General features: G+C 54.6%; 6 protein-coding genes across 6 annotated transcripts; 3 read left to right on the top strand and 3 right to left on the bottom strand.

Annotated features, from left to right (window-relative positions):
• The first annotated feature begins 191 nt into the window (after positions 1–191).
• Positions 192–1,548, top strand: GGS23DRAFT_548901 (uncharacterized protein). The gene is made up of 3 exons (XM_051515187.1): positions 192–352; positions 494–892; positions 1,006–1,548. The coding sequence occupies exons 1-3, from the start codon at positions 335–337 to the stop codon at positions 1,108–1,110; spliced, it is 522 nt and encodes a 173-aa protein (XP_051376282.1). The 5' UTR covers positions 192–334; the 3' UTR covers positions 1,111–1,548.
• Positions 1,549–4,966: 3,418 nt separating this feature from the next.
• Positions 4,967–9,686, top strand: GGS23DRAFT_602611 (uncharacterized protein; the record flags this gene model as incomplete). The annotated part of the gene is made up of 4 exons (XM_051519352.1): positions 4,967–5,532; positions 6,630–8,497; positions 8,551–9,060; positions 9,112–9,686. 4 exons carry the CDS (start codon positions 4,967–4,969, stop codon positions 9,684–9,686), a joined length of 3,519 nt encoding a protein of 1,172 aa, XP_051376281.1.
• Positions 9,687–10,371: 685 nt separating this feature from the next.
• On the bottom strand, positions 10,372–12,308 carry GGS23DRAFT_548891 (uncharacterized protein). The gene is made up of 2 exons (XM_051515186.1): positions 11,518–12,308; positions 10,372–11,402 (listed from the first exon to the last, which is right to left on the bottom strand). The coding sequence occupies exons 1-2, from the start codon at positions 11,926–11,928 to the stop codon at positions 10,764–10,766; spliced, it is 1,050 nt and encodes a 349-aa protein (XP_051376280.1). The 5' UTR covers positions 11,929–12,308; the 3' UTR covers positions 10,372–10,763.
• A 110-nt stretch (positions 12,309–12,418) lies between these two features.
• Positions 12,419–15,135, top strand: GGS23DRAFT_548888 (cora-domain-containing protein). The gene is made up of 3 exons (XM_051515185.1): positions 12,419–13,260; positions 13,331–13,956; positions 14,051–15,135. The coding sequence occupies exons 1-3, from the start codon at positions 12,691–12,693 to the stop codon at positions 14,448–14,450; spliced, it is 1,596 nt and encodes a 531-aa protein (XP_051376279.1). The 5' UTR covers positions 12,419–12,690; the 3' UTR covers positions 14,451–15,135.
• A 181-nt stretch (positions 15,136–15,316) lies between these two features.
• GGS23DRAFT_548886 (RlpA-like double-psi beta-barrel-protein domain-containing protein-containing protein) lies at positions 15,317–16,121 on the bottom strand. The gene has a single exon (XM_051515184.1). The coding sequence runs from the start codon at positions 15,909–15,911 to the stop codon at positions 15,396–15,398; it is 516 nt and encodes a 171-aa protein (XP_051376278.1). The 5' UTR covers positions 15,912–16,121; the 3' UTR covers positions 15,317–15,395.
• A 2,346-nt stretch (positions 16,122–18,467) lies between these two features.
• GGS23DRAFT_182896 (uncharacterized protein) lies at positions 18,468–20,715 on the bottom strand. The gene is made up of 2 exons (XM_051511650.1): positions 20,421–20,715; positions 18,468–20,341 (listed from the first exon to the last, which is right to left on the bottom strand). The coding sequence occupies exons 1-2, from the start codon at positions 20,460–20,462 to the stop codon at positions 18,614–18,616; spliced, it is 1,770 nt and encodes a 589-aa protein (XP_051376277.1). The 5' UTR covers positions 20,463–20,715; the 3' UTR covers positions 18,468–18,613.
• Between the last annotated feature and the right edge of the window lie 4,511 nt (positions 20,716–25,226).

The raw sequence follows: 25,226 nt of genomic DNA, 5'->3' as shown, positions 1-25,226 counted from the left end.
CTTTTAAGCGGTGACTAACGGCAGAATCTTTCCTGCCGTATTGGAGTACCTAGGTAGGTACCCACCTAGGTCGACTGTGTTCATGTGTGGCGCATTTGGTAACGAGCCTCTGTGGCTGAAGCTATCGCTCTATGAGATACCCAGATAAGGCATGCTCAGATAAGGCGCCTGTTCAGATCTCCTCTTAACAACCAGAGTCAACAAACCAAATCGCAATCGTCAACAAGACGAGCATCAGCTCACACCCCTCCATAGCGAAGACGAACCTCCCGTTAAAGCCGCAAGCGTGAGATACTAAAGTAAACCATAAGAGAGGCGATTCCAATCCTAGACCATGTCAGAGAGACCACAGGTGAGCTTTCACCCTCTCCTCCACCTTTTCTCTCGATCCAACTTGCATGGGATGCCGCCCACCAGATATCTACCTACCTCCACGGCCCACGACGACGACCCCTAGAAGTAACTCCCCGCCGTACTAACCCGGCACTGGCAGCAGCCCTCCGCCGCCTCCGCCGCGGCCAACGCGGACAACGTAGACGAGGCGCTGCACCGTATGTCGAAGAAGCCTGGCGTCAAGGGCTGGCTGATGCTGGACCGCGCGGACGGTACACTCATCAAGCACAGCAGCCAGATTGCCACCGTCCGGCCCGCGCGGTTGTCATCCGCCGCCGCCGGGGGCTCCAACGGCCTCGGCGGCGACAGCGCGCCGAATAACGACCTCCCCATGAGCCCGACCGTCGCTAGCGGCTCCTTTTCATCCGACATCGGCTCTGGCACCACACCCGGCGCTGGGGCCGCAAACGACGACGCGCAGGCCGCTAAGGAGCTTGCCGGCCTGGTATGGAGCCTGGTGAGCGTGGCGGGGAAGATGGTTGACGATGTTGATGAGGAGGTAGGTCGATTCGTTGCTCCCCTTGTAAACCAGCGCCCAGGTTGTTGTTGTTGGGGGGGGGGGGGGGGGGGACAAAGGAGGGAGCGAATGCTAATCATATTTTCCCTTGCCAGGACGAGATCAAGCTCCTCCGCCTACGCACCAAGAGGCAGGAATTCGTCGTTGTTGTGGAGCCCAAGTACCTCCTCATCCTCATTCACCACACACCTCCGATCTGATCTGTCGAGTTGAGTTCCCTCCAGGGACGGAGGAGAGATGGCCCTCAGCCGGACTACTAAATGGGCCGGCCATCAAACTTCCCCCTCACGCTCTCCTAAGCAACGGTCTTCGAATCTTCTTCCCTTGTCTTTCCGAGTTGGCATTACGTGTATGGTGTACATACGGGGGCGTTAGGGCGGCGTTTTGGCCTGTAGAAAAAAACTCATGATACCCAAGATCGATTGGTAGGAACACAGGATAGCGAGAAGAAAGGGGGGAGGTTTCACGATAGCGATTTGCTATTAGTTCGGTTTGGTGAATGCGTCATCGCATGCCATGTGCGAGCCGGCAGGGAATCATATGTGTATATCTCCGTCGTTGCATATACATACACACCTAGGGTATACCCGTTGAACAATTCTGTTTATTTGATATACCTATAGCATTAACATAATACTGTTAGATTGAAGCAATGGTGGCGTTTACGTGAGCTAAACGACGGTTCACACAGCGATGAGTCTACGTCCTCTAGAGGAGCTTGAGGGCCCACAAACCCCTTTTCTTCTTGCCACAACCGCCGCCGGATTAAGGAACCGCCCAGTTTGGTGGCGGGTATCCAACATGAAAACCTTCAAATCTCCCTATGATTTCTATCTGCGCGGAGCCGTAGTCGCGTTCTAGCGAACGCCAAGTCGAGTCTCACCACTCGTGTCGTACTGATGTTTCGAAAACAAGGTAAATCCGTGCATGCTTCGGCATGTCTTTCTCTCCTCTTTTGTTTTCTCTCTCGAATCCGTCGACGGATCTCTCGCACACGTAGGCGAGGAGACGGATCGACCATTGACGCGATGGTAGTCCCATGCCTCTCTAGCTACCACAATGGGTTTCTTAGGCGAGAGAGGCAGGGAAGGAATCTGCGAGACAGAGTGTTCTCATCGTTTTGAGTTCGCGAGCGGGGGTGACACCTGTGAAAGCAGCTAGGCGACCCTCCAGCCACTCTCTTCACGGCTTCCATGTTGATATTGCTGGCACATGTGACGGGTCGTGAGCTAGCATCGGGATCATCACCGTCATCATTGTTATGCGAGCTATAACTAGGCCGTCGACGGATTAGGTGCTGAGGAAAGAATCAAAAGTACCTAGCGGTCGTGTTTGGAGCGAGAAGTACACCGCCAGGGACGGAGGCGTGCTGAATCAGTGTGTGAAACCCCTAGCCGCGGACCCATACTCCCGGCGTTGAAGATCGATAGATGGAGGGACAGGCTTAGCTATAGCGCCGCAGCAAGACGATAAGCGCGAGAGGTAGGATCCCGACATTCGGGCGAGTCGGGCGCGTAGAATTGCGCCTCCTTGATAGCCTCAACTAGTGAGATCTGTGGCTCGGAGCCTCGCCGAGATGCTTTGTATCGGAGGCCTCGCCTTGCACGCGGTTGTAGGTAGGTAGGTAGCTATGTGTGCGTGTTCCCTGTGCCCTATGTGCATACATACATTGCATCGGAAGCTCCTCGCGAGCCGGCGCGACTGCGGTGGATGAAACGTGTCTTGGCTCTCAGAATGTGTAGTAGCGAGACCGCAGCGCAGGCCCGAGGTCGAACAGCCGTATCATGCAGTCGCGTGCAGCATGGCGCACATGTTGCTTTCAGCCTCTTTCCCGCCGGCTTCAGCCACGCTTGCGACCCTCCCTGCCTCTCATCACATCACCACGACCATCCGCATCTCCCGAGGCCTGTCGCGTCGGATTGTGCCAGTTCCGGCCCGCTGTCCTGTATAGCCTCAGTCTGAGGAGGGGCAAAGCCACAGGCCGCTGGGTTGATATCAGGGAATGAGTCTGGCGAGAGAGGGTATCTCGGACACGCGCATGCATAGGACAAGCCCGCTTGCATTGCCGTGATTTGAGGACTACTTGTCTTACAGTAGCGGGATTTTGTGTGTGGGACGATGCATCGGGCAAGCCTGCTTGCTGCGTGTGTAGGCTGCCGCCGACGCGTTCCTGCGTATCCAGGCTGACCGACCACTGTTATACAGGGCCTTCCTCAGGATGGCATTTACGGGGCAGATAACTCGGCCGGTCGATAAGCTGACAACTGAGGCCTTTTTGCATATCCGGAGAGCCTCGTCCAGCAGTGAGATTCGGGTCCAACTTGACAGATGTTTCAGAGGAGGCAGGCTGACCTGCCCACAAGACGTACCCATCTCGGAATAAAAATACCTACAATTCTACAATACCTCTTCTTCGGTACCCAATTCTCACACCTGTATAGGATGCTTAGGATGGTATACCCAGACGTACCTAGCAGCAGTATGAAACCCGCCCGAGCTAGGACATCGCTCTGTAAATTAGTGACGAGACGCAACCAAAGAGCGGGATTGATACCACGACCCCATAACAAGTCATTACCGACCGAGAGGGGGGAGATGACTCAATAATTCATTTCACTGCCACGGTAGGAGCGCAAAAACAACAACAGCCGAATTCGCCGACGACGTCCTTTGACGAGAGTGTGTAGGTTGAGGATCTCAGCGTTTCAGCTGATGTTATTCAGCACGTCTTATATAGATTAACGTAGGTATACGTTGGCGTATCTGGCCGTACCAGACTGAAGCTCGAAATAGGCAGGATAATTTATTTTATTCAGCCTCGGGCGGAAGGTATACGTCGCGTAAACACGGCGCAGCACCGCGCTCGATCAATGAGCGTGTTTGTTGTGAAATTCGAGGACCGAGTTGGACAGAATTCGAACAACTGTCGTAGGCTTGACACGTTTCGACGTTTCATATAGAAGTATGTCGCAATAGCGATAACGGGACAGTCACCCAGGTCCAGAGAGCAGCTCGGGGCCGTCGGCTGGATCCTCCAGACACCATGGAAGTAGCATGCTTCGAGAAATGCTGCTAAGTGGAACACAGACGTCAACCGCGTCACGCAGAGCGCCCACGCAGAACTGACGGCTTGAAACCAGCTGCTCGGCCGACGTCCCGACGGAGGTGTAAGAAGACATACCGCATTGGGTTGCGGTCGGTGTGGTTGTCCACACAAATACAGCACACAGCCCGCCCCAGGGCCGAGCAGAGGATACGATGCATTTGGTCTCGGAGCTTGATAAGCTGCCGACAGAAACTGTGATGGCGAGGAGCGGGTTTCCCTTCCTGGGGAACCACGGGAATTTCCCTTGTTGTGTGGCCCACTCGACCTCCGAGATCTGAGAAGAGCGAAGACCACTTGAAACAATCCAGGATGCACGAGATAGCGAGCCTACCGGCTGATTAAGTATCTTAGCTCATCCATGGCTGCATGGGGGTGTCTGCCCCCGTGGTGCAAATCTGACGGGATCCATCATGGGTTACGACGCCCGGCACTTTTCGAGGCTAGCCCGGCGGTTCGTGGCATCATTCATATTGCAGATGGTCCCGAGCGAAGCCTTGTACTGCCCTTCCCCCCCGGGGGGGGGGGTGTGTATCTTGCGCAGATAGATCGAATGTTCGAAACGGGAGGCTAGGATGGACGGATACCTTGGAACACCTCGGGTCTGTCTGCTTCTCTCTCTTTATCTCTGTCACTTTTTGAATAATAATACGACGGGGCCGCCCAGGCTAATCCGGTGTGGTCCCCTCTTACTCGGTTGTATGAGGTGAAATCTGCACGAGGGCCAACGTCCCAAAGACGAATAAATTGCCTGGCCTGCCAGCACCACCCGGCCTCTCATCGTCCCCGTCGACTCAACTTCGACAAGTTGCTGGCTTGGCGACGATTCGTACGGCACAATCATACCAGGACAGCGAGCTGGCTCTGCAACCTCGATGCAAGTAGCGCACAGCGTGCCGCCGGACGTGCCGTTCGAGGCGTCCTCGAACGGACGAAGACCGGAAGTTACAAGGATGCCGTCGCTGGCGGACCTCAAACGATCAGCACACGAGTTCATCACCGAGATCAAGGAATCGAAACATAGCACCGGCCACCTCCGACACAAGCGGAAGCCCAGCACTAACATCATCCGCGAGCTGATACGCGGGCCCCGGGAGGAGGACGGCAGCAACTACACGCAGCCGACGCAAGCTCACAAGAGGATACTACACAAGCCTACCAGGTCGCTCAGCAGGAGACTCGTCGACAGCGGACGACGAGATAGAGAGAAGAATGGGGGCTGGGGCGGAGATCAAACCGGGGATCGGGAGAGGAAGACGAGCAAGAGGACCGGATGGAATGGCTGGAAGAGTAGGGATGCATCAGGTACGGGTGCAGATGCAGGTGCAGGCGTGGGCGGAGGCGTGGGTGCAGGTGTAGGCGCGGGTGCAGTCGCAGGCGCGGGTGTGGGCGTGAGCGTGGCCGTGGGCGTGGGTTTAGGTGCGGGTGTCTTCTGGAACGGGGCGGAGAAAGCCAAGGCCAGCGCATCATCACGAACACGACCGGCGGCGGTCGCCACGACACAGACCAAGGCAGCAGGGTCCTCTTCATCCGCGGGACGATACCCTCTGCTGCCTCTCCCCAGCAATGTACGTGTGCCTCTCTCCTTAGGTAACATCTCTCTCGACCCAAACCACCATCCCGAACCCCCCCGTCTCGACTCCCCCCCCCTCGTCCCTATCCTCCCCTGCCCCGACTACCCTGGCTTCCCATGCTTCAGTCCGGAATACATACCTACATATCCTTTTTTAGATATCTACCTATACCGCACCAGTCCTTCCCCCTGTCTCCCCCCCATACTCCTTCTGGGGTTACGTGTGGGTGTGGACCTCCCTCCCCACCCACACATATCACCAGGCAACCTACCGCGTATGTACCTAGGTACACGTAGGTGCGTATCCCCTATCCCCTTTGGGATTCTGTCACCTGGCAATCACCCGGATCTGTTGCTACTACCCACCACCGGCGGCTAGTGCCAGCTGGTAGCCCGACCTGCCGCGCCTCGGCGATGGGGAGAAGGAAGTACATGCATACATAGCCGTATGAAGGTACCTGCTTTACGTCTCCAAGTCGCCTCGAGTCAGGTCGATTATCCCACCCCCTCGTTCTCGCTCCGTCCATCCTCTTCAATAGAGGTGTTACAGTGCCTCCCTACCTTACTGCTTTACCTGTCCCCCAGACCTACATGGTGTACGCCACATTGCATTTCCCGTCTGCTCCTTTGTGCAGTTCAGTGAGGGGAGCGGGGAGGAGCGTTGAAATAGGACGGGGGCCCCTAACGAATGGCCTCGTCTTATGACCTCAGCTGATCAGTGGTCTCTATGTGGCTCCCTGTCTGCATGAGCTGTTTTCTTTTTTTCCTCCACCCCTTTTCCCCCCAATGATCTCTTTCCCTCTTGTCGGAGTCTACCTAGATAGTTTCTAGTTTCCCGGCCTTCTCGAGGGGTACTACTTGTATGTCGATGTTGGTTGGGACGCCCTAAAAGCCACCGCATCGAGTCTCGTCTTGGCCTCGTCCTCACTGCACGTGCTGTCTTTACTTTCCGAGCCATCGCGAAACCAAACCAAGCCTTTTGCCTCGTCTCAATAGAAAACTGACCTCTCCTGACCTCCCCCCTGGCAGACCTCGAGTTCTAGGGCATCTTCTTCCAACAAGCCGGTCTCGCCACGCTCGCCACGCTCTCTCAACTCCAATAAGCCGTTGCCGTCTCCGCCTCCTCCGGGCACGATCGACAAGGTCGATGGCAGGCCTCGCAGACCCGTGTTGAAGCTCGACCGCATCATGGCAGCCTTGACCGATACGGAGATTGAGAAGCTCTTCTCCGGCGCGCCGCAATTCTTTGCTCGGTCTCAGGGCCATGGCTCCGGCGCCCCGCACCCGTCCGTGGCCTTCCCGTGGAATGAAGAGCTGAGCATCCGTGACTTGACGGACCACACCCAGATCGGCGATGCCGCTTGGGGTTGCCTCACCGCGGTCCCGCATATCATCCAGCGGGACCCCATGGCCGTGTCATCGCCCTCTGCTAAGAGGCGGCCGCACTTCAATGCGAGGTGTCAGGAGCGGCCCAACATGCTCAGCATGCAGGGCCTGGAGAAGGGCTCCATCGGCTACCAAGCTGCCCTGGAGATTTCTGTTGCCGACGCGCTCCAGGAGGAGCAGTACGGCTTTAACAGCCTAGGCTCGAAAGGCCGCGTCATTGTAGAGCAGCGCCAGAGGCTCATCGCCTCGAAAGACGGGCTGCGACATATGGACGACTCCGGCATCATGGAGCAGCTGATCCGAAACGAAGAGAGGTACGAGTCCGGGCGGAGAGACGCCCAGGCGAAGTCGCAAGAGCTCTACAACGAACTGTTCACCAAAGTCCTTTTCCCGCCGGCCAAGGTCATCGATACCAAGGATCCTCACAGCCTATCCGTGCAGATCCACGCGCTCGTCAAAGTTCTCGCGGCCCCGAATGCCTGGATTGACTTTTCCCGGATCGAGTGGAGGATTCGCCTCGGCCAAATTTTGTGGGGTTTTCCCTTGGATGACGAGCTTTATGACGGCTCGGGCATAAATGAGGGGAACGACGCGCAGGATCGAAGCGAGGAGCGCTATTGGTTGCTGCTCCAAATCCTCATAGCCTGCGAGCTTCTCCTTCGCCTAGATGCCATCACCGAGGGCGACGAGTTCGGGCCGGGGGAGAACCTTAAGTTGTCCGAAATACACCGGTTCGAAAAGGAGGCAAATCTCTCCGTCCGATGGTCCCTAGTTCTCGCGCGGGCGTGGCTCGAGAACATCACCGTCACAAAGACCCATGTGACCCCGTCCGAGCCCCCGACGCCCAAAGGCTGGCTCACGTCGCTGACGAATAGGATGAGCCTTAAGCACGAGCATATGCACTTGGCGCACCATGTTGACCACACCCAATATCATCACAATCCCCAATCCGAGTATGTATATGCGATCCAGGGTAGGTTCCGCGAGAGGCAGGTCTACGGGTTGATGCATTTTGCGCGGAAACTGCGCTGGCCCGGCATACAATCCTCCGCTGCGAAGTTATCCGAGAATGCTATATCTCTGGACAAGATAACGCCTATCACCACGCCTCCTCCTACCCATGACACTCGACGTGCTTCGTACTTCGCCGGGGACAAGACGCCCGCGCACGGTAGAAAGCAGCCATCAAGGAGGCGGAAGGTGGAAGCGGCCCTGCACCCATCTGGCTGGTTTTCAAAATCGTACGTTTCGGGTTTGGTCCTACCGGGCGAGGGGTTGTCGCATTTTCTCATGTCGACGCTGCTCGAAGTGGACGAAGATGCGTTGACCAGTCTTGGCCCGATGGTGAACCTGTGTGGCGGGTTCGTCTACAGTGGGAAGAGTTTCTGGAGTACCGCTTGCATTGTTGGCCGCGTCCTAGCTGCCGGGCAGGGTGCCGCCGAATGTATGGGCTGGATTTCAAGCGATGTGACTCCCCAGGGGTTTGACAATGGCTGGATGAACATCGCAGCCGATGCTGTTCCCGGTAAGCTTGGGAAGATCTGACTTAATTTTGTTCCCTACTGCTTACACTGGTAGCCGATATTGCTCGGACGGGTAGGAAAGCTCGAATATGGGGCAAGACGACCATCGAACGGGAATCCGACGTCCTCGGCGACGCGGACCCTTCGAATGTGCTGCCGGCTGACTTCATCATTCCACACGAGAACACGTATGGCCGCCCGCCCCCTTCGAACATCAGGGTAGAGCTTAGGTCGCTCGACCTGGGCGCGTCGTTGGGTGGTGTGGGCGCGGCGCCTAACACAGACGAAGGAGTGTCCCTAATTTCGGATTCCAATGGGGAAAAGGGCCAAGAAATCCAGACCTTTCCTGCTTCTATCACCTTTACCATATCCCACGACACACTAGACCAGGACGAACACCATAGCTTTTCGCTTTCTAACGACGTCTACTTTGTCACCGCGCACCCATGCGTGGCGTCGAACCACGTAAAATATTTCAAGTCCCCGACTAGTCCTACCATTCAGCAGATCGACGTCGGCGGTTTCGATCTTAGTGGGACCTCCTCCAGCCTTGCACACATTACGGGTGAGTCTTCTCCTGTCCAGTCGCGCTTTTACTTACCAACACAAAGGGCAGGCCACCCACTCCATAGGTTCTACACTTACACGGCAATACACCTCACCGACCTCATCAGCAAACCCGCCGCCACCCTAGAGGACCTGTTGAAGCAAGACGTACTAAAGGGCCATTCGCGAAGCAACTCGACGTCTTCTTTCGCCGGGAACAAGCAGCCACGCGTCCTGGTCATCGACTGCGTTACGGGGTTCGCTCCGCCGCAGTCACCCGAGATGCCGTCGCTCTCGCGTATGTCCTCGCTCTCCTCCTCGTTTGGCCTTGAGCCCACAAGCTTGCCTCTCGTGCGGATGCCGACCTCGCCGGATATGGAACGGCGCCCGAGCACGGCGGCGTCGTCTCGAAGCCGGTTCGAGCGCATGGAGCCCCCGAGCCCGAGCCCGCACAGCGCCGAAGCGCGGATGCGGCTCGGCACGCGCAGGCGGCACTTCGGGTCCGATCTCGAGGTGCTAGCCCGTGCTCTCTGTGCCGAGAGAGGCTGGAACGCCGTGATCAGCCGCCGTAGGAGGGGCTGTCTGGCGTGCGCCATACGCGAGGCGGGAGCGCTCGGGTGGAAGGTCGTCGTCAGAGTCGAGTAGCTGGGGAGGCATAAAATGGGTTCCTGGCCACAAAAAGGGGAAAACAAGGAAGGAAAAAAGAAGAGGCAAGAGTGAGCAGTATTGGCGGCGGTAGAGAAAAGGGGAAGTGAGAGCAAAATTGCAACGTGATCCACGGATTATACAGATGGCGGAAAGGCATTTTCAACGGGCCTACCGCATACCAAGGCACATCTGCGTATGTAGAGACACGCGAGAGCGAGTGCTACGGCGAGGTGGTGGTGGCCTGAAGGCATACCCGTATCTAGCATGCGTAGGCAGTTACTATAGGAGTATAAAAGGGGACCGGGGTGGGGGCGGGGAGTCGTTTTGTGGGTAGAGGGGTCGGATAGAAGGGGAGAGGTGAAGTGCCGGTTGTTGTCTCGGCGGCCGCTGGCGCATTTTTTGTAGGTTTACGGATTCTCCGAGAGATACCCAGCTCCCTTTTGTCAACAAGCTACCTGTTAGAGTATTCTATCAGCCAAATACCAAGAAAACCCAAAATGATTGCGAAAGTTCAAGAGGGGAATAGAGAGGTGTGGCCTTGGCATGGCGTCAGCGACATCCCACGAGGCGGGGGGGGGGCATCGGCGGCCCCACGTGTGTTGTGCGTGTTGACAGCTATATATAGGTATCGACGGGGAACTCCCGAGCCCACATGAGAGGCTCCAAAGGACGGTTACGTCTGGTCTAACCAGTCCCAGTTTTAAAAGGAACAACAGGTGGGCACGAACGGGGCCGCTGGTCGCAAATTATGTTTTGTTGCTACTATTTTATCCTAACTGCGTCGCGGAGTCTGCCAACCGCCTATTCTAGGTAGGGGTTATCCGATTCTATCACATTCTCGCTAGTTCCCGCAACGGCCTCGCCGAATACAAATGAAAACGGGCACGACGAGCCGAGCTTTACATAGTGGAGGTGTTCCTGCCGGACACTTCGCACTGAGGGGCCTACGTAGTGTTGAGGGGGAGGGGCCGGCGCGCCAAATGCCAGATCGCCGTGTTGTGGGACGCCCCGAGGGCGTGTGCTGTTTCGAGTGAGGCGACGGTGACTCGAGACGGGGAGCGTCCCGCGAGCTATCTAGTAGGTCTGGGGCTCCGACGGGGGGCGGCGGGTGCTAGTCCCAGGGGCCCGCGGGGGCTGCGGCTCCGGCTGGGACGACAGGACATAGTTAACACACCTGACGGCAACGTTGTCGCCGAACGACGAATACATGGTGTTGACGCGGCTGGCCTCCTCGTCGCGGACGCCGGGCGGCCAGGCCTCGAAGGCGTCGAGGTGCTTGAGCATCCGGACGGCGAGCATGTTGATGCCCACCAGGGGGTTCGTGCCCGGCGTCACGGCGGCCGGGACGGCGTTCTGGAACGCCTGCCGGGTCACCTCCCAGGTCTGGTCGGGGGCGAGCGAGGCGCCGGCAAAGATTAGCCAGAACAGCTTCTCCGCGTCTTGGGGCTTCCAGGGGCCCAGAAGCAGGGCGTCCGGGATGCGGGCCTCCTTGTGCACGAGCCAGGCCGAGCGCGGCTTCGGGAGGGGAAGCTTGAACCGGCAGAAGTCGCCAAATTCGGTCGAGAAAGCGCGGGGGATGCCGCTGAGGTTGCCGGAGCGGCCCCAGTCGCTCGCGTACGGCCGACGCACGTCTCCTCTGTGTTGTCTGACCCAGAAACCCCAGCATTCGTGGATGAAGGCGACGGTGATGGAGGAGTGCTCCAAGAGCGAGGACTGAGGGGGTTGGTTAGTTCGAAATGCGTTTAGGGAGTGAGGAAGAGGGGCGGGGGGGGGGAAGATGATGATGATGAAGATGATGAAGAGGCACTGGCGGAACAACTACACGTACCTGAAACCCTGGATCGCCTTCATACCACACTGAACTAGTGTCGTCCTGGTGACTGGGGAGTTCGGACGTCTCGATGTCGCGGTATCCGTAGCGGAAGTCCCAGGTCGGGCCGAAGGCAGCGATGACGATCCCTCGCCGTGTCGACTCCCCGGAGAGGAAGCGGCCGAGGAGAGGGCTGGCACGGGCCAGGTTGACATTTTCGCTCTCCCAGAAGATGCGCTCCATGATCTCGAGCGGGATCAGACTCTCTAGGAGCGACGCCTTCGGCTTGGGGGCCGGCTGCGGCACCGACTCGGGCTTGGACTCGGACTTGCGTTTCAGTCTCTTCCGAGACTGGGCAGGGACGACGACGGGGTCGTCGGAGCGCGGGCGGCGGCGTTTGGCGGGGCCCTTTATGGGAGTTAATTTCATCGGCAAGGATGCCGAAGCGGTAGCGGATGTAGCAGTAGTCGATGGATGTCAAGTGTCTTGTCTTAGGGATGCGTGCGGGACGAGACTAAAGAGAGGGGAGAGGGGGATGAAGGAGGAAGATAGGCAGTTGGTCGACCGGGCATCTTGATGAATATTTATGTACGTGATAGCAGGGTAAGAGGACGGGAAGAGAAGCGGCCAAAGGCAGCGGGCGGACTACTGGACGAAGAACGTACGCAGACAAGAAAACGGGCATTATCCTCTCTATCTCGCAGACCGAGGCGCCTGGTGGAGAAAAGGTAACAGGTTACGTGGAACCCGTGCTTTGGGTCTGGCAGGTAACGTGGGGTGTTACCTGCTACTGCGTCGTAGTGTGTGTGAGAGAGGGGTGACAGGGGTGGGCACTACTAGGTATGCATGTAGGCACCTTATGAAGAGGTCCGCAGGCACAACGTTTTTCCACCCCCGCTTGCCCCCTGCCTTTCCGTCTACCACCGGCACCTTTTTTTCTTGATTTGCGTCTCAACACTCACTAATTTCGCACGGCTAGTATCCACAATCCTGTCGGCGACCTTTTTTTTTTTTTTTTCCCCTCCCCCTCTCCCTCCTCAGCAGGCCGAAGGCAACTCTTAACCCCGAAGAAGTTGGAAACCACGGATTTTGTACTCCTCTAGGCTCCCTCCAGCAGGAGACAATGGCAACCCTACATCCGACCTGGCTCTGGTAACGTCTTCTCCCCGTTGCCTCCCTCGAGGTCTCGCTATGGCGTCGTTGCACCCCCCCGCGCCCTCTCTTCGGCTTCTCAGATTCCTCCGTCTCCAGTCCGAAAATCTTAGTTATTTCAGCCCCAACAGCGCCAGTGCCCCGGCACAGATCGCCTGCAAGGCGCTTTGCGCTTTGCGCAGACAGCAGAGAGACCCCGCGACGAGGCCTTCCTCCGATGTCGTCCTGAGGGCTGGCCTGCTCGACTTGGACTCGCTCCTGGGAACCCGCCCCGGCCTGCCGAGGTATATCCACCGGAAGCATCTCAATTATTCCTACGCGACCGTCGGCGCGCGCCACGTCGCCTCCAACCAGACGCCGACGCCGTGCAAACCCACCTGGCGGGACAAGCTCCGGGTCCCCAAGACCGGCAAGGGCGCCAAACCGCTCGAGCCGGACGATATCCCAGAAGGAGAGGGGACCGGCGACAACAATTCCATGTTCAGCACCCGCCGTCAGCTTAGCCAGAAGGCGGCGCTCGAGCCGAGACTGCGGTGCACCGAGGTCGACGAGAACGGCGACGTCGTGCTAATGGATGGCGAGTTCAAGAAGAGCGAGCTTATCGCAAAGGTTGGTTCGTTGGGTGACGGCGAAGATCCCGACCGGACAGCTAGCAGATACGGCCGCTAACCCGGCATAGTTCGGTCTCCTGCCTCGCGACCTGCGCAAGATCGATTCTTCCAATCTGCCGCACATCCTTGTCCGTCCGACCGCCATCCTCCTCAACCTGCTGCACCTCAAGGTGCTAATCAAATACAACAGCGTCCTCTTGTTTGACGTATACGGCTCCAAAGCCTCCTACCCCCAGTCCGCCTTCATGTACGACCTACAGGGCAAGCTGCAGCAGAAGAACCAAAACAACGGGGGCTTGCCGTACGAGTTCCGCGCTCTCGAGGCCGTCCTCCAGTCCGTCACGCAGGAGATGGAGGCCGATTTCGAGGCCGTCCGCGACCCAGTCATCCGCATATTAAGCGAGCTCGAGGACGACATAGACCGGCACAAGCTGCGCATCCTCCTCATACTATCCAAGCGAGTGAGCACTTTCGAGCAGAAGGCCAAGCTCGTCCGCGACGCCATCGAGGAACTTCTCGAAGCCGACGACGATCTGGCCGCCATGTATTTAACCGAGAAGACACGCGATATCGTCCGCCCCCTCGATGACCACACCGAAGTGGAGATGCTTCTCGAGTCCTATCATAAGCTTTGCGACGAGATCGTCCAGGAGGCGCAGAATCTAGTGTCGAGCATTCGGAATACCGAAGAAATGTGAGCCTGCGAAAAACTTTCTTTCCCTTGGCCCCCGCAGTCCGGTGCCGCCTGTCCGTGGGTTATATGAATTCAGCTAACGGCGCACGTGCAGCATCCGCGCGATCCTGGACGCGAACCGCAACTCGCTCATGCTGCTGGACCTCAAGTTCAGCGTCGGGACGCTGGGGCTGGCGATGGGCACGTTCATCGCGGGACTGTACGGCATGAACCTCGAGAACTTCATCGAGGAGACGACCTGGGGCTTCAGCGCCATCACGGGCGCTTCGGTGCTCTTCTCGCTGCTCGTGTGCAGGTACGGCCTGCTGAAGCTGCGCAAGGTCCAGCGCGTCAAGATGCAGGGCGAGACCAAAGGGCTCGACAACGAGTACCATTGGTTCCACGACGAGGGCCATGTCGGCCTGCTCGACCCGCGCAACCGTGAGAAGCTGAGGCGCCTCAACATGCTGAAGCAAGACAAGAAGAAGAAGGGCTGGCTCGACTCGTCGCGATAAGGATGAGAAGAGTGTGTATGTGCGCCAACGTGCGATTCTACAAGACGAGGCGAGACGAGACGAGACGAGACGAGACACGCCCTTCGCGAGGACCATGTTATGTGCGTGTCGAAGAGACGGCGGGTTTCTCGGATTTGACCCCCGGGCGTCACGGAGGGGACAGGAAAGGGGAGGGGGTTATTATATGCATTGCTTGGCGTTACGGCAAGGTCGGGCCTCTTCCCGGAAAAGCAAGGAAAAGAGCAAAAGGGGGGGACTGGTAACTAGTATCTCGTCTCTGCGCCTCCGTCTCCGTCTCCGTCTATCTCTCCCTTCTTCCTTTTTTTATTTGTGCGTATGTACGTGTATTAGACAGGGAGGGGGCCCTTCTAGAAGATATTCTCTCATCTCACATATAGACAGACTCTAGGGACAACGAGGCTGTGCCCGTTATCGACCGCTAAGTCGGGTCGGGTTCGCAACTTGCCTAGCTTAGGTTAATCGTTGCTACTCATGTAATGATATTGTTTCCTGTCGCCTGTACAGCAGGCATGTACTACGTTGATGTCGTGGATGCTTGCTCCCCCCTCAGACTTTGGGAGGAGATGGAAGTAAGAAGAAGCCGAGGGGTGACATGGCATATAGATGCTGTATAGTTGTGTATATATAGTAGAGAAAGACTTCTGAATAGAAATATGTCTACATACAAAACACGTCTCGCTCCCCCCGGTTTTCCCTGTTCCCCCCTTTTTTTTCTCTAGTGGGCCGATACGGAGGCCCTAGAGGGGTCGAAGAAGAAGAAAGTATAATCCGATATCTCCCCACCCCATCGCGTCTCCTTCTCTCCCCGTCTGCATCCAATCCCCCACCAGCCACCGCCCTCCACAACCACCTCCGGCCACTTCTTCTTCTTCTTCTTCTTTTCCTTCCTGGCGGCGACCCTTCGCGGGCGCTCGCTTTTCCCGCTCACAGCTCGTCGCCGTCGTCGTAGTCGTCGCTGTCGTACTCGTCGGCGGGGCGGGAGACGGGCGGGAGCACGACATCACCATCGTCCTCTCCCTCGTCGTCCTCGAGAAGGAGGCGGACCTGGCCGGCGCCGAGCTCCTCGACCTTGACGGCGGCGGAGCTGGCGTAGCCCCAGGTGACGCGGACGCGGCCCTTGTCGAGGGGGGCGAGCTGGCGGAAGACGGCGGGGCTGACGTCGATGGAGCCGCTGGCGCAGCCGGGGCACTTGTCGACGACGGTGGCGGTGGCGGTCTTGCCCTGGTAGTGGATGCTGATCTTGCGCCCGCACACCTTGGCCTTGTTCGGGTTCGCGTCCCGCCCGTACTGCGCCGGCGACAGCGCCACGATCCGGTCGCTCTCCTTGTTGTACTTCCCGCACGCGCCCAGCCCCGGCGTGTAGTACGTCATGTCGCCCGCGTACGCGAGCGCGCTGCCGGCGGCGGACAGCGCCGCGAGGAGGAAGGCGGCGGGGCGCATCGTGGGTGAGACGGGAGTTGGGAGGAGGAGTTTGCGGGGGGGGGTTTCTCTGTGGTTGTTGTAGCGACGGTGTAGATGTGAAAGTGTGCTGGGAGTCCGCGATGGCGAGGAGAGGAGAGATGCTTCGACGAGAGGCTGTCGAAGAACTCTTATATATCCACGCAGACCCTCGCCGACGTCTTACGTCGGCACAGGGGTGATATATGCTCGCAAGAAGGCTCCTTTTCCTACTCTCCCGATCACCAGGCACCGTTCTCACTATTTCCGACCCGTAGCTCCCTACTACTGATCTCCTCTAGGCCCATCGTCCCGCACCTGGCGTCAAGCTTACCGGCTTACCAATCTAGAGCGTACGTAGAGCTGTCTAGGTATGAGTATTAGACAGAAAGGGGTGAAGTTGCGAGCGGGTGTGCTACGAGTCTCACGACGATAGATTCGATCCCGCCCTTTCTACCCCCCTTGCCCGTGGACATCGCACCTAGGTATTGTGCTGTCGCCGACATCCTCAGCGAGTTCGCGGCTCGCGCCCCCTCGGCTGACCTACCCGGCGTACAGCTTGACGAAGCTCAATGAGAGCAAGAGGAAGCTGGGTAGCCCGCTTACGTCACCCGAGACGCGGTGAGGAGCGTGGAGTTATGGTAGCGTGATGGAGAATGACGGCCGTCAGCGCGAGGCCAAATCCGGAGTTGACATTCACACAATGGGCGGCGCCCGGTTAGGAGATGTCAGGTTATGAGGCCCGCGCGAGGTCCGCCCCGTACCACCGCGGGCATAGCTACACGCTCGCGGTTGCTAGAGCCCAGCCCAGGCCCCCCTTGCTCCGGCAATGGACCGATATATTATTTGCGGAATAGATATATCGAGGCAGTATTGCTGCGTCAGACTTACAACAACCCAACGAACTAGAGGCAGTTTCGACATTCTAGGTATGATGGGAATATCGCACTCACGTCCTGCTTACACCGGGTGTGAGCTCTAGGACTTTCGAGTCACTACTGTCCCGGGCTGCACCACGGAGAAGAACGAGAGAAGAGTAGCAGCCCATCTCAACATCCTCCTATTCCAAGGCTGTTCTGCTACGTGTACTCCCTTTCCCGAACTCCCCCCCAAGCTAGAATCTGTCGTGAAAGCCTAGGGACGACGTAAACGCGGATGACAGTTGAGCCCGTCTCGCCACTAGAATGCTATCTATTCTCGGCGTTCGACAATTACACGTAGTCATCAATACATCAATATTTACCTAGTCCTTTAGCCCTCGAAGGAGCACCAACGAGTCACGAGCAGGTGAGACTATTATCTTGATGCTGACGCCACCCCTGAATATCCAAGGGGCAGTCTGACGCTTCTGCTTCCGGCTCGATAGTTTGCTTCTCGGGTCTTGGCCCTCGGCTTACTATGGTCTCCCTATAGTTACATTCTATGTTATGGGGTCTCCAGCATATATGCCTTGCCTGCGTCCCATCCGGGTATGTGGGCGCTCGGTAGATCGACGTGCATGTAAATCCGGATACCTCCTGCTTCCACTCCATTTGCTATTCTCTTGATCCCCCCCCCCCTTTTGAAGTACCCGTCTCTCGGCATGCTAATAGTCATCTCGTCATGCCTTGCCTGGGATGGGGCTTCCTTTGTCTGATTCGTCCGGCTACGACGAGGAGTCTATAAGATCAATTTGTGATACCTACCTACCTAGATGTAAGCTGGTCCAGACAGGCCCCTCGCACAGTACCGGGAAGGTCGCTAATGCATACGCTCGATCATACCACTCTAAAGCCTCGGCAAAAAGGTACTGTTTAAAAAAAGAACAGGATATGTTCTGACATTCATGGCAACTTGCTAATATATAGAAATAGATATTCGATAATAAACCACTGTTGCTCTCCTCTCCAACCACCAACTGCGGGACCTACCTAAATCGGGCACGACCCTGGATTTGATATCAGGAATAAACGGGTGGCTCCGTGGACGAGCAGACCTCCCCCTCCCTTAAATATATCGCCAACATCAGACCCTGCCAAACGACCGCCTCCCGAACGTGGTGCCGTCCTTTTCACCTGCCTCTGAGATGAGAGTCAGCTAACATCATCGATATGATATACAGCGAGATACCCCCAACGCTACACTGCGTGTGTTTACACATCTACTATATAGGTAGGTAATTGCCGCTTTATGTACCACTCACTCACTTCTTCGGCCACCGCACCACGATACAAACGTTCTACAGGGCGACAGAGATAGATAGGTACATTGATGGATAGATACCTTCCGCACGTGTATTGCCGCTCGCCCGTCGACTCTACGCCGGCTCCGTAGTTGAGATGATCAAATAGAGACCGCCGCGGCAGAGAATGCGAACACCCGTAGTCTCTAGACGAAAGCACAGCACGAAGAATGGCGATGCGAGATAGATGCATGCGTGCATGTTCCTGCGCTCCGAGGTATTCGAATCTATCCTAACGGACCGATTCTATTCTACATATCCTGCCTCCCCTCCCCCCGTACCGCCTACGCCTCCCCTTGCCCCCGTATACATTCCAGGTCAGGCCAGGCAGGGCCCTAATATCCCACCTCTCCAATGTATATATGCTGATCTCTAGACCTGACCCGGGGATTCTCTAGCTTACACAAGGGTGGGTTGGGTGCACATCCCGGCAGGGGAGGTACATGCTAAAACCGACATCATTCGAAGGTGTTACAATTTCCTATCAGACAGCATCGTCGCTCCCCGGCGCTCTTGACCGGCCGGACGGCCCGCTGCCTCTCTCTTCCCGGCGACGCCACTTCGACGGATTCCACGACCACGAGGATGATGACTGTTGTTGTGCCCGCTGGCTGCTTTCCCCGCCCCTGTTACCTCCGTCAACCCCGCTCTCCGGTGGCAGGAGGCTACTGTTGCTCATCACCGCTACCTCCTCCGCGCCCCTGAAGCCGAGGCCGCCACTCGTGTACGGTCGCCCATTCCCCCGCCGCCACCACTTAAGCTTCCAGACCCCGCCCAGAGCATCCTGTTGGACCCCGCTGCCGCCGCCGCTAGTTGAGCTCTTCCTCCGTGCGTGCTTCCGTGCCGTAAACCCTGGGAACCCTGTGGACTTTCGTCGTCGCCTCTGGAAGAACCTTCGCGGTGACTCGGCCCCACTGCCTCGTTCTATCGTGCTTGGCGACGCTACTGTCATTTCTCCCGACACGGCCCTCTTGGCGCCTAGCAGCGGTACAGCCTCGCTGCTGGAGGGGCCGCCGGGCGCGGTGCTCGACCTAGTCCTATTGAATGACGGCGACTTTGATCCGTCCCGGTCTTCCAATTCGCCCCATATTTCCGCGCGCTCGTGCCAGCGGCTCGGCAGCTTGTGGCCCGGCGTAAGAGGGGTGCTCTCGCCATTTGGCGTAAACGTGTTGTATATAAGAGGCACCGACTCGTCGACGTCGGCGACCGATTCAGTGTCCGTGGGCGACGATTCTTCTCCTTCGGTGTCGTCCACGAGGCCAAGCCCCGGGGTGAGGCTCGACTGTCCAACAGCCGGCTGGTGCTGTTCGTCGCTGAGACGCCACGAAAGCGCCAGGACGCCGGAGAGCAAGATGACGGTGCCTAGCGCAATGAGCCCGCCATGCAGGGGCGTGATAAGGTCCGTCTGGCGAAAGTAGATCAGACCGTCTAGAATAGCAATGATGTTGTAAATGCAAAATACAAGGGGGTATAAAACGGAGGTAGAAATAAGTTTCAGTCCGCGATGAAGGTAATACAGCTGGCTCAAAGCCACCGAGACCAGTCCCAGAACCAGAACCCACGACTCCCAGTGCACGAATTGGTTGTCGCCGTCTGCGATCGTCACCAAGATAAGCTCGACGGCGGATTTTGCGAACAGCAGAGAGTGGGCTGAGAGGATGCCGCTGATGCAGCCGAAGACGAGACCTCGGGCGAGGCGGAACCAAGGGGCCTGGGAGAGGCTGCTAAGGTGGTTTACCAGTTCGATTAGTACTGCGAGTGTGATGACAACGACGGCCTGGAGCGACATCCAGACGATGAAAGCCTTGCCGCCGAGCAACTCTAGCAATTCTGGCAGGGTATGTGCCGGGGAAGGGATCGCGCCGAAGATGGCGATCAAAGACGCGCCGGTAGTGACGAGGGCGGTCCCGTAGAAGGACCACCTCGTGAAAGGTTCGCCCAGTATCAAGGTGGCGCATACCGAGTTGAAGACCAGGCCAGCGGCCTGTAGGGTGGATAGAACTGGTAAAGGCAGTGTGGAGATTTGGATGGAGCTCCCTAACACGTTGGATATGATGAACATGCCCATTCCCAGCTGCCACCTGCGTCTCCTGTATGGGGGTCTCTGTACTTCGTGCGGACCCTTCTCATCTTCGAGCATGTGCGACTTGCGCTGCAGGGTGAGGCCGAGGGACTGTACGCTCGTAGATATCAGGCCGACTATGATACCAATCTGGGGATAGGCGGAGCAAGTTAGCGACAGAGACGGGAGAGGAGAAGGAGGGGAGGGAGACCATGTAGCAAAAACATACCGCAATGGTGCCTCCAGGGGAGAGGTCACCGAATACACCCATCGCGATGGTCTATCGGAGGGCTCATCTGTGATGCTTGGCCGATGGAAGAACGCCCCAGCTGCCCATCTGCGATGTTCCTTTATGCGGGATCCCGACAGCCTACAGCCTCGGAGTCTTATATTGCGTATGCAGGCAGATGGCGGTATGTATGGGTGGATGTGTGCGCGGGTAGTGGCAGGCCGTTGTAGAACTCCGGAAAGGGGAGGTATAACAGGCGAGTGCGATTGCGGTGACGGTGGTGCAGAAGAAATGTAGCGGTGCGTCTCGATCGAAAGATGAAGGGGATGTGAACGTGTGTGCAATGATGCCGTACCGACGCTAGTAAGGGCCCGGGCAGGGGGATCGTGGCCGTCGAAGAGGCGGTATTGATATCGCACCGTAGCTTGAGGGGGGGCTTGGGACGGAGAGTACGGATAGCAGATCGCAGTCGAATGATTTCTCGTCGTGATAGTAGTGTTGATCTGTCGTGGCAGCGGAAGCGACAGAATTGGACAAAGGGGGTGGGGGATGTCGCCTTGGCAGACAGAGACACACAATGTACGGAGGACGGGGAATGAGAAATATATCAAGAGTAAGAGGTCGGCATGCGAATCATTCGGTCGACGAGGGACGTTGACTAGAAGAGGAAAAAAAAGAGGTATAATTAGTAGGATAACTCTAAATACGTAGGGAGGTAAATATCAAGGAGGAGGGAGTGGCTGCTGTAAAGCCAGCAGCGGCTTCAGGGAGGGTGTGCCGAGTGATGAATGATTTGATGATGGCATTTGCACCTAGGAGTCGGGCGAACTTTTACTGACTGCAGGTGGATGGATGGATACAGCAAGAGGTACCTACCGAACCTATGGGGGGACGTACCTTGGGGGTTGTACTCGGACCCTAGAGGTTAGGTACCTTGCCTAAAAGGTACTCTGGAAGGTAATTCTCTCTTACTTCCAATATTACCTACCTGGGTACCTTAATGCATGCATCGCATGCCACAACTACGGCAGCAGCACGTCTGTCTACTTATAGGCTCATTCGCATCCAGCATGGGAGGATACGTGAGGATGGACGGTATCTACCTACCTGTAGGCAGTAGGCCAGAGGACGATACAGACATGATACCTACATATACCTATTACTGGATAACGGCAGAGAGGACCTGCAGCAGATATGGTGGGCCTACGGGTAGGTTATGTACCTCATAGTGGGCGTACGCTAGGAGGTAGGTAGGTAGGTAGGTACATCCGGCCGGGTAGGTACATTTCTTGCAACTGCACATACCACATACCTGCGGTCCTCTTACGGGCAGGCATCTGAGATAGGCACCTAAGGTACCTTCTATCGCAGGTACGCCTTAGGTACCTCCGTACATTGGGCACCTCCAGTAGGATAGCAACAGGTATTAAACCTTGCGTGCTCTGCTTAGGTTGCGCCGAGGGCAGGTTGCGTCGAAGGGCATGGTCATCAGCAAAGGCACTGATGACATGTCTAGATGGTAACTTATGCAACTCTGTACAGGTCACGAATCTGCCACTAACCATTCCTTCGTCTCGTGCCTCGGGTCAAGTAGGTCGATAAGGCGCTGAAGGCTACCAGCAGACATTGGGCACTGACAGCGTTCAGGTCCACGTCCAGAGAGGCCTGCCACAGTGGGGTTACACTGCCTTAGTGCCGCCTTAGTGAGGTTTGTAGTTCAACTGGTTCAGTCGCATGTTTACTGAGTATAGAGGCTCTCACGGGGTCTGGCTGGCTGGCTGGCCTCCCTAGAGCTATCGACCGCCACCGACGAGATAGATCACAGGCACCGGGGACTATATCACAAGCATAGGCTGGAGAGTCACTGCCACTGCTGCTGCAACCTGCGTTATACCTATAGGGACCTAGGTAGTAAAGCACGCATGCATACCTATACATCCTTACCTACATCCTTACGTGGGTTGCTGGTGACCTCGAGGCCTGGTGCTTTGATGTTCAGTTCACCTCTGCCTTGGTCCACGTAGTCAGGTTATCCACTATCAGGCCGGCGCTAAGCGATCCGATTCCCTCATTCAGAGCCGGGGAGCGGAACGCCCTCGGAAGACCGAAAACCACTTCCAGCCACATTATGTAATCTGCTTGGGGCAGGGGTGATCTATTTCTGATCCTGTTTTCTGCAGTATAGTATACCTATAGATTATGTGATGTCGACCCCGAAAGACACGTGAAAAGTCAAAGTACCCAGGTACTTACCCGTACTCATCCTATCCGGAGGATAGTTATAATACGCATAACCCCCTGTTATACTAATTAATTACGGGGTTAAATATCCCTATAAATAGCCCTGTAAATAACCCTATAAATAACCCTATAAATAACCCTATAAAGGGGTATTATTTAGGGGAAACTTTATTTTTACTAGCTAAAAAACGCGCTATGGGTCCCTAAAAATACGTATACCTAATAAAAACGACGGGATAAATAGAGGTTTTCTTATTTAGCGTATCCTTATTACCCCTTAAGATTCCTACGTATATTTATTAACGCGTTTATTTATACGTTTTTATTTTTATTTATATAATTCCTATTCTTTTCCGTATCTTATAATCTATCCTTATAATCTATCTTTAGTTTAATTAAAATAAAATCGCTTTAAGTTAAAGAATGTCGTACTTACGGAAGAATTTAAGCCATCGAATAATTTATTAATCTACGAAATTACGCTATATCTATAAAAAATTATCTCTCTTGCCGCGAAAATATACGCCGTCCTACTTAGGTTAATATTTTATATTAATAGTTTATACTTTATCGTTAATTTTATATAGGATTTCCGATCCGATCTTACGCTTAAAACGCTTTAACCGGTTCCGCGATTAAATGTTACCTATTATCGATTATATTTTACTACCGCGTAGCCTCGGGTATATAGTTTAAGCGCTAAAGAAATAACTTTACGCGTAGGTAACGTATTACGATAATAAATTCGAAGACGGTATAAAATAACCCGACGTAATAACGGTAATCCTTTTCCTATTCCTTTACTTTCTTCGTTAATAATATAATTATAACTAACGGATTTAGCGGTAGCGTTAGAACTAACGCCCCGAGGACGACCTCTTCGAATACCTACGCGAGAATTAACTCGTCGAAACCGACCTTTACGTACGCTTACGTTAAAATAAGCGCGAGAATTAATTCGTCGAGGCCGACCTCTACGTACGCTTACGTTAGAATTAACGCTAGAGCTAGTTCGTCGAGGCTAACCTTTACGCGCGTTTATGTTAGAATTAACGCTAGAGTTAGTTCGTCGAAGCCGACCTTTACGCGCGTTTACGTTAGAATTAATATTAAAATAAGTATAAGTACGTTAAGGCCGACCTTTACGGCCCCTTACGCTAAAATCCCTTACGCTAGAACTAACGCGAGAGTAACCGCGCCTAGGCCGACCTTTTAATTAGACCTTTCCTTTAAATACCGCTCGCTCTTAAGAACTTAGTAGCGTTTTTAATCGTTAAAGCTCGTTTATAATTAAGCCGCTACGGTAGGAGGAAGACCTCGACGTTAGCGTAATTAGCGATACCGATTACGCGATTTTAATACGGTTTTAATTAACGTTAAAATAGGAACGACGTAAATACTATAGTTATTACGGGGAATATTAATTTAATATAGATCTAAATACCGCGGATATCTATAAGCGTTATCGTAATAAAAACTAGAAGAAACGCGTAAATAAGCCCTTCTTTTTTAACGTAAGTAACTATCTTAACTTTAATATCCTTTCTTTTTTTAATTTACTACTAGAATTAATAATAATCGAAGAATTATTTATTACGCGGGTTTACGTAATAATAAATATACTTATAATCCGCGGCTAGTAATATAAATATCGTAGTTACGTCGTATATTTTATACGTAACGTTAATAAAGTATACGATTATTTTCTCCTTCTCCCTTAGTATCTTAATATCGTTTTATTACGCCTACGCGAACTAGCGTAAAATCCCGAGTAAATAACCTAGTTTCGAACTAAGTTTAAAGTACGCCGGCGCGTTATCGAGATATAGCTTAAGTATTTAAAATATAACTATCCGGGTTATAAAGACTTTAAATGAAATCGCGTCGCGCTAGAAGAGCTACCTAACGACGGTAATGTTTTTAAGTAGCTTAATATTTAAGACTTCGTCGATAACGGTTAAGCGCTCTAGGCTAGCTTAATTACGGAAGGCGACCTAAAAGAATTAAAGGCTTAATACGATAAATCTATTATACTAAACGTTACGTTAGAATAAATTAAAATGAAACGTTTAAAGTTAGAATTAAAGGGGGCGTTTATTTTTAAAGGTTATTCCGTTAAGCTTATAAGTACCTACCATTTATCTATGCCTTTTATTTGTTAAATCCTTATTAACGAGTTTATACGTTTAATTACGTTATTTTTACTAGCGTTTCTTACTTTATTTCCGCGTAAAAAAGCTAAATTTATATATCTAAGGTAGCGTAAGATCGATTTCGACGATTAGGTATAGTACGTTATACGTTAACGCAATAATTAATTCGCGTAATACCTTACTTTCCGCTTTATCGCGCTTAATATATTTATACGCTAATAAGCGATAGTAATAAGTAAATATTTCGTAAGGAAAAAAGGCGCCTAGTAATAATAAATTACGCGATAAAATCTCGAGTAAGCGTTAAAAAACCTTAAGAGTACCGAGGTTAATACGTTATTAAGAAGTATTACGCGCGTTATAATTTATTTAAAGGATACGCGGCCTTTTTAGTTTAAACGAAAACGCGAAT

Source organism: Durotheca rogersii (assembly GCF_024521655.1).
Source record: "Durotheca rogersii strain YMJ 92031201 chromosome Unknown GGS23scaffold_2, whole genome shotgun sequence".
Lineage (NCBI taxonomy): Eukaryota > Fungi > Ascomycota > Sordariomycetes > Xylariales > Xylariaceae > Durotheca > Durotheca rogersii.
Note: the sequence above shows the minus strand (reverse complement) of the source record. Positions and strands in the feature narration are given on the sequence as shown.

Bases quoted from the DNA above. Each gene is read 5' to 3' on its own strand.
- GGS23DRAFT_548901 (XM_051515187.1), top strand. The intron at 893-1,005 runs GTAGGTCGATTC...TTCCCTTGCCAG, and splicing joins TTGACGATGTTGATGAGGAG to GACGAGATCAAGCTCCTCCG.
- GGS23DRAFT_548891 (XM_051515186.1), bottom strand. From the start codon at position 11,928: ATGAAATTAACTCCCATAAAGGGCCCCGCCAAACGCCGCCGCCCGCGC. The intron at 11,403-11,517 runs GTACGTGTAGTT...CAACCCCCTCAG, and splicing joins AAGGCGATCCAGGGTTTCAG to TCCTCGCTCTTGGAGCACTC.
- GGS23DRAFT_548888 (XM_051515185.1), top strand. From the start codon at position 12,691: ATGGCGTCGTTGCACCCCCCCGCGCCCTCTCTTCGGCTTCTCAGATTC. The intron at 13,261-13,330 runs GTTGGTTCGTTG...AACCCGGCATAG, and splicing joins AGAGCGAGCTTATCGCAAAG to TTCGGTCTCCTGCCTCGCGA. The intron at 13,957-14,050 runs GTGAGCCTGCGA...GCGCACGTGCAG, and splicing joins ATTCGGAATACCGAAGAAAT to CATCCGCGCGATCCTGGACG.
- GGS23DRAFT_548886 (XM_051515184.1), bottom strand. From the start codon at position 15,911: ATGCGCCCCGCCGCCTTCCTCCTCGCGGCGCTGTCCGCCGCCGGCAGC.
- GGS23DRAFT_182896 (XM_051511650.1), bottom strand. From the start codon at position 20,462: ATGGGTGTATTCGGTGACCTCTCCCCTGGAGGCACCATTGCG. The intron at 20,342-20,420 runs GTATGTTTTTGC...GCCTATCCCCAG, and splicing joins CCCCTGGAGGCACCATTGCG to ATTGGTATCATAGTCGGCCT.